The 14,234-nt window shown below is 43.2% G+C and overlaps 1 protein-coding gene across 1 annotated transcript in view; it reads right to left on the bottom strand.

Moving 5' to 3' along the window:
- LOC132873317 (neuronal acetylcholine receptor subunit alpha-7) overlaps positions 1 to 7,735 on the bottom strand; it is a 60,189-nt gene extending 52,454 nt beyond the window's left edge. Inside the window, exons 1-2 of the mRNA XM_060908731.1 lie at positions 7,675 to 7,735; positions 3,443 to 3,582 (exon numbers count right to left, since the gene is read on the bottom strand). Coding sequence (XP_060764714.1) covers positions 3,443 to 3,582; positions 7,675 to 7,735 — 201 coding nt within the window. The remainder of the gene's footprint in view (positions 1 to 3,442; positions 3,583 to 7,674) is intronic.
- Between the last annotated feature and the right edge of the window lie 6,499 nt (positions 7,736 to 14,234).

The raw sequence follows: 14,234 nt of genomic DNA, 5'->3' as shown, positions 1-14,234 counted from the left end.
GTTTGGTGTTGCAAGTCCAGTCCAGCTTGCTGTCCAGCCACAGCCCGAGGTACTTGTAGGAATCCACAGCTTCCACCTCGACTCCCTCGATCAGAACTGGTCGTGACCTTGGTCTGGACCTCCCAAAGTCAATGACCAGCTCCTTGGTCTTCGAGGTGTTGAGCTGCAGATGGTTCCTGTTGCACCACACAGCAAAGTCCCTCACCAGGCTCTTATACTCCTCCTCTCTGTTGTCACTGATACACCCAACGATGGCTGTGTCATCGGCAAACTTCTGAATGTGACACAGCTCCGAGTTGTAGCAGAAGTCCGTGGTGTACAGGGTGAAGAGAAGAGGGGCCATCACTGTGCACTAGGGTGCTCTTGTGCCACTAATCACAGTGTCAGACATGATGTCCTGCAGCCTGACGTACTGCGGCCTGTCAGTGAGGTAGCTGGACATTCAGGTGACCAGGCAGGGGTCCACTCGCATCCTGTTCAGTTTGTCCTGAAGCAATAGGGGCTGGATGGTGTTGAAGACACTCGAGAAGTCCATGAAGAGGATCCTCACTGTGCTATTTCCCTTATCCAGATGCGAGTGGGCTTGGTGTAGCAGGTAGAGGATGGCGTCTTCCACACCGACACCTGCCCGGTATGCAAACTGCAGACAGTCCTGGGCATGTTGCACCTGGGGTCTGAGGAGGCTGAGGAAGAGCTGCTCCAACGTCTTCATCAGATGTGAAGTGAGTGCCACCGGTCGGAAGTCGTTCAGCTTGCTGGGCCGATTCTTTTTGGGAACTGGAATGATACATGATGTCTTCCAGAGGGTGGGCACTCTCCCCAGCTGCAGGCTAAGGTTGAAGATGCGTTGGAGTGCTTCACCCAGTTCAGCAGCACAGGTAGTCGGGGACACACCTTGTCCGGGCCTGCTGCTTTCCTGGGGTGAAGCTTCCTCAGTTGACCTCTGACCTGGTCTGCAGTAATGCATGGAGGAGTCTGTGTTGAGGTGGGGGAGGAGGGGGCTGCTGTGATGACTGGGGGGAGGTGCATTGAGGGAAGAAGAAGAGATGGCTGCAGTGAGGGAGAGGATGGGGGGGACGTGGGCTGGTTGAACCGATTGAAAAAGTCATTCAACTCATTCGCCCTCTCCACTGTCCCCTCAATGACTCTGGTCTTTGTATTGTGGCCTGTGATTGTTTTCACACCTTCCCAGACCTCCCTCATGCTGTTCTTCAGCTTCTGCTCCACCTTCCTCCTGTAGCTGTCCTTAGCTTCCCTCATGCAGCGTTTTACCTCCTGCTGTGCTGCTTTCATCGCCTCCCTATCCCTGCTCCTGAAGGCGGCCTTCTTTCTGTTGAGGACAGCTTTGACTTCCTGTGTTACCCACGGCTTGTTATTAGGGTAACACCGTACAGTTTTAGCGGAGGAGACCACATCTGCACAGAAGTTAAGGTAATCCATCAGACAGTGTGTCAGCCCCTCTATGTCCTCACAGTGTGGGCTAAGCAGCACATCCCAGTCCGTGATGTCATAACAGTCCCTGAGGGCATCTTCCATTTCAGGGGACCACCTCCTGATGGAGCTAGTTGTTGCAGGCTGCCTTTGAACCAGGGGGGTGTACTTCGGCTGTAGATGAACCAGGTTGTGGTCAGACTTCCCTATTGGGGGGAGGGATGTGGCTCTGTATGCATCCCTCACATTAGCATACAGCAAGTCAATTGTCCTGTTGTTCCTTGTTGGACAATCCACAGCCTGGTAAAAAGCAGACAAAGTAGAGTCCAAAGTAGCATGATTAAAGTCCCCAGAAATGATCATAAACGCCTCAGGGTGCTGTGTCTGCAGCCTTGCTGTGACAGAGTGAATCCTCTCACATGCAGCGGCTGCATCTGCCCTCGGAGGGATGTAAACAAACACAGATGTGATCGCATGACTGAACTCCCTCGGCAGATAATATGGCTGCAGGCTAATGGCTAGCAGCTCCAAGTCTGGGCAACATAAAACTGTTTATGTTTTGTTTTTGTAAATATCACGCCTGCTAATAAAACACTCTTCCTGCACTTAGACCCATCTACCGCCACATACCTGACGGAATACTTCACAAAGTTTCTGTGAAAACATATGCATATTGATTGCGCTCAAATCAGCATCAGGTGTTTCCCATAATGACTGGCTCCCAAGTGCATGCACAACATGCTGCAAAGGATCCCTGAATGTAAATGCACTTTAAGTCCTGGTGAAGGTGAGGCGATGGCAAGCCACTGTGTTGTTGCTCATGTTCACTTCATTGTACAAGAATGAGCGCCATGCTGCAGTTGTGAAATTAATTTGTTTTTATTCTTACCTTCATGGAAATGAAGTGAGCATACCATAGGGTTTTTGACCTCTCCTTTCGACACTGAGTTCCACTGAATGTTTTTTTCCCCTTCTTCGTTCAGAAATTTCTCTAGTTTTTTTTCCCTTGATGATGAAGAATTACTTTCGGTAAATTAAAAAAAAAAATCTGATGTCTTTGTTTTATTCAAAATGATCTGCATATCCAAAAATGCAGCAAAACCTTCCCATACCAATCAATAACAACTAACTCGGCTGAATGAAGCACTACAAGCATGCCCGCCCCCTGTCATGGCACCATGCTATGGGGTCACGTGACGGTGCAAAGCCTCCATTTACTCATTTCATACAAGTCATTCCTGTTTGTTTAGTAATTGGAAATTTAATATTCAGTACATTATATTAAACATTTATTTACATGGTAGAAGTGTGGTACTATATCCAGGTTAGGTTTGCAGTAAATCTGAATCCTGTCCCTTGAACACTTTGTGTGAGGTGTGTATACATCATGAATGGCATATGCCATCTAACACAAGATACCATGCACATGCATAATTGCACACTCATTCACACCTATTGCAATTTTAGCATATAGCCAATCCATCGACCGGCATATCTCAGGAGTTGTGAGGAAATGTAGACAGACATGGGGAGAACATGTAAAACTCCACACAGACAAGAACTTGAGCTCAGAATTGTACTGGAGACTCTGGAGCCCAATTTTGACTAGTTTTAATTAAATTAAATACCTCTATGCTCATACAGTATGTTGAGAATTTCCCTTTTGTATTTTTGAACTGTAGACTTGTAATGATTTGACTGTAGGTCTATGTACCTCATAAGAAATGGCTTTATTTTTTTCTAAAGATTAAACAAGTTTCCATGTGACATGCTCCTCATGTCTGTGTAGAACTCTTCACCCACCAGATACTACAGTATATCTGAATGGCACTTTTATATGCCTGAGATTTCTGATGGCCTTCAACTGAGTTCAGTTATACATTTTTCACAGCCTCTGACGGTATGTGCTTCATCATGTTATACATATATGTTTTCTACGTGCTGCAGCTCTGATCCGTATCAAGCAGTGAAACGCAAACAAATGGTTAAGTATGCGTGTACTGCTACTCACCACATCCATGATCTGCATAAGGCTGAAACTAAAGTGGACAGTCAGCGACTGAGAGTCGTTGTACACAGGTCTCTCTAAAGGGTTATAGTTCTGCATGAGGTCCTTATAAAGACGCCGCTGGTGTTCTCCTTGCAAGGTCACTGAGGTCACACACCCACAGCAGACATAGGAAGATGAGAATGAAATCCAGACATCATTCTTGGTTTGCATTAGATTACATTTCGAAATAAAGTGACAAAAAAAAAACCACACCACTAAATCCTTTATAGAATATTACAGCAAGAATACCTTTATAGACATGTACAATACCCACACCGCGCCAACATTTCTATAACTGGGACATTCCACCGAATGGGTGCCATTTGCTTGTTGTACCACTCCCAAATTAAACTTAATTTGTTGCATCTTTTCAACACTGATTATAACACCACACATATTTAACTATTCAAAATGTGTATTGGTCAACCTCAGGCTACGTTACAAGGTTTGGAAGCCAAAGATGGCTGCATTTTTTTTCAGTCCTGTTACCAAAACTCTGAAAGTAACAGGACTGAGTTTTTAGCCTAGGATTAGCTAATACATGGAATTAAGCCACATGGCGTCATCGCTAAGAGCATGACCACACTTAGCACATTCTAGTGATTTACCAAAAATCTGTATTTTTAAAATAAACAAATCATCTAAGAAATAATTTAAGTACCAGGACAGTATGTTGACATTGACCTTATCAGTCAAAGTTAAAAAATCATCAAATATACAGAAAAGTAAATGAGAGAACTAACTTTTGGTCTTCCCGTGGCCTTCAGAAGACATAACTGATGTAACTTCCTGTTGAGCATGTGATTTATGGAATGTTCCAAATTTGTCAGATGGGGTAATATGTTTGGGTAACAGGACTGAGTGAAAACCCAGGGACATGACTAAAATGTGTATTTTAACTAAGATATTGTGGATTTCTTATGAAAAAAATATATTTAAACCATGGATAGGATATGGAGTCACACAACAGTGCAAAAGAAATACTGTTTCTGAAGGATTTTAATCATAATTTCATAGTTAAGTATAAAGTTAGAGTACGGGGACAGGTAACACATGCTATTTTTCAGTGTTTTAGGTAGTTTTTATTAATCCTTACAATTATATATCTTAAATTTGAAATCAGATAATGTGCAGGACATTCTGCGTAATAAGGAAATGTATTTTAAAGTACATTTTTATGTGCATTTATACATATAATTTTCTAGGGACGGAAATGGCACCGATTCAGTGGAATGGCTCAACTGGCAAACCAATAACACTGTTAGCAATTATTATGAGCAAGGTATTGACCACGAGTAAATTTCCTGAATGCAAGGGACCGAAGTGCATACAAATCAGACAATGCACATCACCTGCAGTCAGCCCAGATGGCAACATATTGATTAGGGAATTTCATCAAGCATCTCCCATCTGTACACTTGGCCACATATACAATATATACAGTTGTCTCTAACAGACAACATAACTCAAACCTCAGAATTGTCATAAATGCATGGAAAGGTGTACATTCAGAAATATAGATTACTTACCGTTACAATTACCCTCATCTAACACTATATACTAGGTATACCATAGTGCACAGAGTGTGTGTACACACACACTCTCTGTACACTTTCTCTTTTGTCTTTCAGTTCGTTGTTTCAAACTGCATTTGTAACTACAAAGAGCTCAAATGGTAAAAAATTATTAAGATTGTGTAAACTGGGTTCACCCCTCACTTCTCCTCCCTATAAGTTATATATGTATAGTTATATAGGTTGCCAATTCAATTCCCTAGACGAACAGGAATGGCTGAAGTGCTAATAAGCAAGGCACCTAACCCCCAACTGCTCCCCAGGCTGCTCCGGGTATGTTGTACATCGCTCTGGATAAGAACGCCTGCCAAATGCTATTAATGTAATGTAATGATGTAAATACCTTACAAGACAATCCAAAGGAACTAATCTCTAGAGACCCAGGGGCCCATCAAACTAAATCCTAATATGTCCACATACGAAGAGATGATGTCTTTTACAAGATTAAAAGGCCAACATCCTTATTTAATGCTGAAACCTCAGTACTTCAGGGTTGTTACAGTAATTTGCTTCAGTCCAGCAGGCCCGGTAGCAAGTGAAGAAGAAAATATATATTTTTTAAAACACAGGCTTGAATTGTAGATAACATCCATCCATCCATTATCTATAACAGAAGAAGCTGGAGCTAATCCCAGCTGACTTCGGGTGAGAGTCAGGGTTCAGCCTGGGGTAATACAGAGACAAACAATCATTTACACTCATGAGCAATGTAGAGTAGCCAGTTGACTTAATCCACATGTCTTTGGACTGTAGGAGGAAACTGGAGCATCCGGAGGAAACCCACGAGGAGAACATGCAAACTCCACACAGAAAGGCCCCAGTCAGGGGCAAGGTTAGAAACCGAAACCTTCACCACGGTGGCGTAGTGGTTAGCACTGTCGCCTCACAGCAAGAAGGCCCCAGTCAGGGGCAAGGTTAGAACCCAAAACCTTCACCACGGTGATGTAATGGTTAGCACTGTCGCCTCAAAGCAAGAAGGTCTGAGCCCAGCAGCGGGCGGGGGCCTTTCTGTCTGCAGTTTGCATGTTCTCCCTGTGTAAGCGTGGGTTTCCTCCGGGTGCTCCGGTTTCCCCCACAGTCCAAAGACATGCAGTAAGGTTAACATGGAGCGGCCCTGGGCTGAAGCGTCCTTGAGCAAGGTACTCCCCGGGCATTGGGCGCAAGGACGCGTTATCCTAATGGGCTTCATGGGCAGCTGCCCAGGGCCTCAGCCACTAGGAGGCCTTGGAGGTAGCGAGATCGGAAAATATGAAACGATATTTTCAGAAGTTTTGATCATATTGATAACATTTTTGATGCATTTTGCCACCCGTAAGGAAGCCCACCTTGTCCCGTCGCATAAATCACCCGTCATTGTCAATATGATCACTGTCCACCATGTCTTCACACGTTACGCCAGCTTTTACGTGTGTGAAAGGATGAAATGTTTCACACAGCCTAACATTTTGAGATTTATTTCTGAGAAGCAAGATATTTTTCTTTCTTTGTTATCGCTCTTTGTTTTCACAAGTTAAAAGTCGCCTGGATTCCAAAATGAAAACGAACGGTTATATACCAAATGAATGTTCTTGTTCTGAATACTAAAGAAACTGTTGTAGGCCTAGGTTATGTTCTTGACATGTTGTTCATTGACTCACTCATTCACAGGCTTCTTGAGGCTAAACTTTAGTTAACCAGACTTGTTAACCGTGATGTCTGATGGATTTTTTCACCATGCAATTGCCTATTTCACCATTGCTTTTTCTCGATTAAATAGGTGTTGATGGATATGAAGTTTTATCGTTCAATAGTATTTATAATTGTACCACTGTCATTATTTAAGTTTCTGTGTCTAGTTAGACAGGCACGTCTGAGGGGGTGAATTTGCTGAGCGCAGTTGACAACAGGCGGGGGTGGGGCCTCGGGGGGGTGTCTGCCCAGGGCCTCGGCAAGGGTTTGGGCGGCACGGTGGTGGAATGGTTAGCACGGTCGCCTCACAGCAAGAAGGTTCCGGGTTCGAACCCAGAGGCCGGCGAGGGCCTTTCTGTGTGGAGTTTGCATGTTCTCCCCGTGTCTGCGTGGGTTTCCTCCGGGTGCTCCGGTTTCCCCCACAGTCCAAAGACATGCAGGTTAGGTGGCTGAGGTGCCCTTGAGCAAGGTGCCCAATTCCCAACTGCTCCCGGGTGCTGTTAGCATGGCTGCGCACTGCTGTGTGTGTGTGTGTGTTCACTGCTTCAGATGGGTTAAATGCAGAGGATGGCACTTTCGCACTGTGCTTGAAGTGTGCATGTGACAAATAAAGGTTTCTTCTTCTTGCTGTGAGGTGACAGAGTTAATCACTGTTGGTGCTGCTTCCCAGAAACAATGACTGAATTAATGACAGAACTGTTGCCAAAAACAACTTCTGAGCATCACAAGCTCTTTGAAATCTGAGTAGCACAAGATCAGAGTGATCAAAAATACATTTAAAAGTGGCGTTTAAAAAACAAAAACAGATGACATAATAGAAAACTATCTATGCTGCAATACTTCAAATATATCCCAGGGCAAGTGAATAACATTTACAGTACATCATTTCTCTCAAATCTGTATTCTACTCTAGAGTATCCAAGGCTACAAGAGCGCGTATTAAAAGCTTACCGTGAATCAGGAAGGCAACAGTCACCAAATATACTGTGAAATTATTTGTGTCCATCCTCATACTGAGAGACTATACCGTACAGGTTAGTCTGCAGGAAGGGAAACTCCGAGGAAAACCGTGCAGCTCAGACCCTGCTGGGAAACAGTGACGGGAGATTCATGAATGAATCGGTTCTTTTTGAACGACTCTCTTAAACGATTCTCTCCAAACGATTCGCAGCACGAAAGAAGAGGGAAGAAAACTCAGATAAACAGGGCCATGAAGATACAGTGCTGAGCGTAAATGAGTGCACCCCCTTTGAAAAGTAACATTTTAAACAGTATCTCAATGAACACAAACAATTTCCAAAATGTTGACAAGACAAAGTTTAATATAACATCTGTTTAACTTATAACATGAAAGTAAGGTTAATAATGTAACATTTTTTCAGTTTTACTCAAATTAGGGTGGTGCAAAAATGAGTACACCCCACAACAAAAACTACTACAATCAGGGTACGCAAGCTAAAAATCACATTTAACACTTATTATCTTCAATATCGGCGGCACAGTGGTGTTAGCGCTGTCGCCTCACAGCAAGAAGGTCCTGGGTTTGAGCCCCGGGGCCGGCAAGGGCCTTTCTGTGTGGAGTTTGCATGTTCTCCCCGTGTCCGCGTGGGTTTCCTCCGGGTGCTCCGGTTTCCCCCACAGTCCAAAGACATGCAGGTTAGGTTAAGTGGTGACTCTAAATTGACCGTAGGTGTGAATGTGAGTGTGAATGGTTGTCTGTGTCTATGTGTCAGCCCTGTGATGACCTGGCGACTTGTCCAGGGTGTAGCCCGCCTTTCGCCCGTAGTCAGCTGGGATAGGCTCCAGCTTGCCTGCGACCCTGTAGAACAGGATAAAGCGGCTAGAGATAATGAGATGAGATGAATGAGATGAGATCTTCAATATCAAAAGGCTTGACTAAATAAACTTGGTTGTTTATTGTAGCCCTGTGATAGCTCTATTTACCATGCAAAAAATATTTGGTGATAACGTTATTTTTGGTGAATGTATGGCAATATATGTCATATTTAGCAAAATTACTCGTGTCATTTAGAAAAAGTGCTTTTTTGACCACAGGTAGCTCCAAAAGGGATGCACTTAAATCATTCTTTATACCATAAAACAAACATTCGGTTCCATATCATTGGAAACATAGTTAAGTTTTAATGTTGAATGCCAGTAAGTTTTCAGACTATTTTGATCAAATTAGTATGTAATTGTGTCAAAAAAATGTCCTCTCCGAGACAGCTAATTTTTCAATATAAAATAACATATCTAAAATGATTATTTTCATCCTAAATTGTGGTCAAGATATTGGGACATAAATATTAGAGACAACTAACACAAAGCTTACAGCCTTATATTTAAAAGCACTATGGAAGTAGTGGATTCTGAATTGTCAAAAAAAACGTCCTCTCCGAGAATCACTTCATTTGTTTCTCCCAGCCCTGCTTAAAGCGACACTTAATCTTGTTATAATACAAACTATTACACATGCCTATCTGTTCTTTAACTTGTCCTTCAATTAAAAACTGGTACAAGAACCAGTCTGAATCAATTTGAATTTTGGACCCCTGTGACACAAACTTTGTACCCTGATTGTAAAACAGCCCCTACATCTCGTACTTTGTATGGCCTCCATGATTTTTAATGACAGCATCAAGTCTTCTCGGCATGGAATGAACAAGTTGGCGACATTTTGCAACATCAATCTTTTTCCATTCTTCAACAATGACCTCTTTTAGTGACTGGATGCTGGATGGAGAGTGATGCTTGTCTCTTCAGAATTCCCCAAAGAAAATAATTTCTTTACACCACAAAGGTGAAGGCTACAAGAAGATCAGCAAAGCTTTACTTATCAGTCAGAATACTGTAGCACGGGCGGCACGGTGGTGTAGTGGTTAGCGCTGTCGCCTCACAGCAAGAAGGTCCTGGGTTCGAGCCCCGGGGCCGGCGAGGGCCTTTCTGTGTGGAGTTTGACGCTTTACACACTATTGGCATTATCTTAACCAGTCAAAAGTTAATTAGTGCAATTTCTTGCCTTTTTAATGCGTTTGAGATCAAACAGTAAACATTAAATAATAAAAATAAAGTCAATAGCCCTATTCCACAACTGTAGTAATCCATATTATGTCAAGAACCGCTCAACTAAGTAAAGAGAAATGACATCCATCATGGGCACGGTGTCTCCCCGTGTCTGCGTGGGTTTCCTCCGGGTGCTCCGGTTTCCCCCACAGTCCAAAGACATGCAGGTTAGGTTAACTGGTGACTCTAAATTGACCGTAGGTGTGAATGGTTGTCTGTGTCTATGTGTCAGCCCTGTGATGACCTGGCAACTTGTCCAGGGTGTACCCTGCCTTTCGCCCGTAGTCAGCTGGGATAGGCTCCAGCTTGCCTGCGACCCTGTAGAAGGATAAAGCAGCTAGAGATAATGAATGAATGAATGAATGAATGAATACTGTAGCAAAAGTGGTATAAAAAATTTCAGAAAGATGGAACTGCAACCATCTCACAGAGACGTCCACGGAAGTTAACACCTCGACAGGAGTGTCTTCTGATGAGAAGGGTTGGAGAAAATCAGCATGCAAGTTCACTGCGGTTATCTAAAGAAGTAGAAAGCCAAACTGGGGTGACTATTTCCCATGACACAATACGGCGTACACTGCAGAGGAATGGCATGCATGGATGCCGTCCACGAAAGAAGCCTCTCCTAAAGCCCAGGCACAAAAAACCCACCTAGAGTTTGCCAGGGCCCATGCTGACAAAGATGAAGACTATTGGGACTCTGTACTCTGGAGTGATGAGACCAAGATAAATGTTTTTGGAACTGATGGCTTTAAAACTGTATGGCGTTGCAAAGGTGAGGAATACAAAGAAAAATGCATGGTGCCTACAGTGAAACATGGTGGTGGCAGCGTCCTTATGGGGAGCTGCATTTCATTGATGGCATCATGAATTCACAGACGTATTGCTCTATACTGAAAGAGAAGATGCTACCATCACTCCATGCCCTTGGTTGTCGTGCACTTTTCCAACATGACTAAACGCACATCTAAGGCCACTGTTGGATTTCTGAAGAAGAACAGGGTGAAAGTGATTCAGTGGCCAAGTATGTCTCCTGATCTGAACCCAATCGAACACCTATGGGGAATTCTGAAGAGACAAGTTGAGCATCACTCTCCATCCAGCATCCAGTCACTAAAAGAGGTCATTGTTGAAGAATGGAAAAAGATTGATGTTGCAAAACGTTGCCAACTTGTTCATTCCATGCCTAGAAGACTTGGTGCTGTCATTAAAAATCATGGAGGCCATACAAAGTACCAGATGTAGTAGTTTTTGTTGTGGGGTGTACTCATTTTTGCACCACCCTAATTTGAGTAAAACTGAAAAAAAAAATGTGTAATCTAAGTTATATTATTAACCTTACTTTCACATTATAAGTTAAACAGATGTTATATTAAACTTTGTCTTGTCAACATTTTGGAAATTGTGTGCACTGAGATATTGTTTAAAATGTTACTTTTCAAAGGGGGTGTACTCATTTACGCTCAGCACTGTAGTTAGTACTTTTATACTACACTAGATACACAGCAGTGTGCAAAATCATGCTGGAGAGCAAGGATGACTTTAAAAAAAACAATGAAGTTAATGTTTCTACATAAAAAACATCACTATAAAGAGCAATAAACAGTAATAAAGTCAATATTTGGTGAGACGACACTTTGCTTTAAAAATATCTAGTAGTCTGAGGTACAATGAGTGCAGTTTTATAATGAAATGAGCTGTAGGTTTTACTGAGCATCTTGTAGAACCAGCTACAGTTCTTCTGGACACTTTGCCACACTTGCTTCTTAATTTTGCACCAAAACCCAGCAGCCTTCATTATGTCCATCCATCCATCATCCGTAGACTAACACACATTGCCATCCATCCATTATCTGTAACCGCTTATCCTGCGCAGGGTCACGGGCAACCTGGAGCCTATCCCAGCTGACTTGGTGGCACGGTGGTGTAAGTGGTTAGCACAGTCACCTCACAGCAAGAAGGTTCTGGGTTCAAGCCCAGCAGCTGGCGCGGGACTTTCTGTGTGGAGTTAGCATGTTCTCCCCATGCCTGTGTGGGTTTCCTCTGGTTTCCCCCACAGTCCAGACATGCAGTTAGGTTAATATGGGACAGGGGCTGAGGTGCCCTTGAGCGAGGCACTTAACTCCCAATTGCTCCCCAGGCGCTGATGGCTGCCCACTGCTCTGGGTGTGTGTGTGTGTGTGTTCACTGCTTCAGATGGGTTAAATGCAGAGAGGAATTTCACAAGCGTGTGATGAATAAAGTTGTGCTTTCTTGACTATGGGTGAGAGGCGGGGTACACCCTGGCCAAGTCGCCAGATCATCACAGGGCTGACATATAGAGACAAACAACCATTCACACTCACATTTACACCTACGGTCAATTTAGAGTCACCAATTAGCCTAACCTGCATGTCTTTGGACGAAACCCACACAGACATGGTAAGAACATGCAAACTCCACATAGAAAGGCCCCTGTTGGCCACTGGGTTCAAACCCAGAATGTTCTTGCTGTGAGGTGACAGTGCAAACCATTACACCATTGTGCCGCCCCCTTCATTACGTTTTCTTTTTTAATCTGAAAAGTGCTCCCTCATGTCCTGTGCCGATTTCTTTACTGACATACAAACTTGTTTCTGTAACATTAAATTTTGTGCTGGAAAACTAACGTTTGGAAATCTAAAATGTTTTTGTACTGGCTTGATAATGTCAGAGTCTATCCATCCATCCATCAGGGTCAAAGGGGGAGCTGGAACCAATCCCAGTTTACCCTGGTGAAAAATAAATGTGCTAAGTGTACTAGAATTTAGCATACTTTTGTGTACTTGAAGCCACACTAATCATCAATATATTTCAAGTGTGTTTATGATTAGTTAACTTGAGGCATGCTATTCTGGAACAACTAATTTTGTACTCATCTCATTATCTGTAGCCGCTTTATCCTGTTCTACAGGGTCGCAGGCAAGCTGGAGCCTATCCCAGCTGACTACGGGCGAAAGGCGGGGTACACCCTGGACAAGTCGCCAGGTCATCACAGGGCTGACACATAGACACAGACAACCATTCACACTCACACCTACGGTCAATTTAGAGTCACCAGTTAACCTAACCTGCATGTCTTTGGACTGTGGGGGAAACCCACGCGGACACGGGGAGAACACGCAAACTCCGCACAGAAAGGCCCTCGCCGGCCACGGGGCTTGAACCCGGACCTTCTTGCTGTGAGGCGACAGCGCTAACCACTACACCACCGTGCCACCCTAATTTTGTACTAAATATAGTTTAATTGTAATTAAATTGTAGAAAAAGTGCAACTTGAAGTGTATTTAGTGTACTTTTATGTGCTAAATTACACATAACTTTCACTTAAAGTATATTTTAGTATATTTCTATAAAGTGTAATATAGTATAATTATTTTGAAGTGTGTTCAAAGTGTTAGTGTGAAAGCGTGATGTTAGTATACTTTTTATACATTTACAAAAAGTACAATTTGTGTAAGTACATTTTCAATATATTATTGAAAATATGAATATACTTTAAATACAATAAAAAGTACATTTATTTTTCACCAGGGTGCTTTCAGGCAAGAGGCAAGGGTACACCCTGGGCAGGTCACCAATCTACTCCAGAGTAATGTAGAAGTCATAAAATAATTTATATTCAAGATAAGAAATCTTTAATAAATCTTTTTGCACAGTACTGTAAATTTGGCATTAGAGCATTTAGTGGATGCTAAATGCTTAAAGCAGATTTAAATAGCCTATTTAATGTAAATAATGAAGTTAATGACTGCATATAAACTTGTATTTCAGAATGACTCCCTTTCTCTGGACACCTGACCATTGCACTTGTATGTACCTGTTGAACATCCCATAACATTATAATAACCACCACTCTTCTGTGAAGGCTCACATGGCTGTGGGGATTTGTGCTCATTCAGAGCATTAGTGAGGGGCGCAATCAGCGTTCCAATTCATCTCAGAGGTGTTGCCGTCAGGGCTCTGTGCAGATCACTGCACCCTTGGCAAACCATGTCTTGATGGACCTCGTTGTGTGTACAAAAGCATCGTCATTGTGGAAAAATGTTTGGGCCTCTTATTTCCAGTGAAAGGAAACCGTAATGCTATAGCATACAAAGACATTCTAGATCATTGTATACTCCCAACTTCATAGCAACAATTTGGGGAAGGATCACACATTTTGTTTAAAAAAAAAAAAAGAGGGGCGGCACGGTGGCGTAGTGATTAGCGCTGTTGCCTCACAGCAAGAAGGTCTGGGTTCGAGCCCCGTGGCCGGCGAGGGCCTTTCTGTGCGGAGTTTGCGTGTTCTCCCCGTGTCCGCGTGGGTTTCCTCCGGGTGCTCCGGTTTCCCCCACAGTCAAAAGACATGCAGGTTAGGTTAAATGGTGACTCTAAATTGAGCGTAGGTGTGAATGTGAGTGTGAATGGTTGTCTGTGTCTATGTGTCA

The sequence above is a fragment of the Neoarius graeffei genome, chromosome 2 (assembly GCF_027579695.1).
Source record: "Neoarius graeffei isolate fNeoGra1 chromosome 2, fNeoGra1.pri, whole genome shotgun sequence".
Lineage (NCBI taxonomy): Eukaryota > Metazoa > Chordata > Actinopteri > Siluriformes > Ariidae > Neoarius > Neoarius graeffei.
Note: the sequence above shows the minus strand (reverse complement) of the source record. Positions and strands in the feature narration are given on the sequence as shown.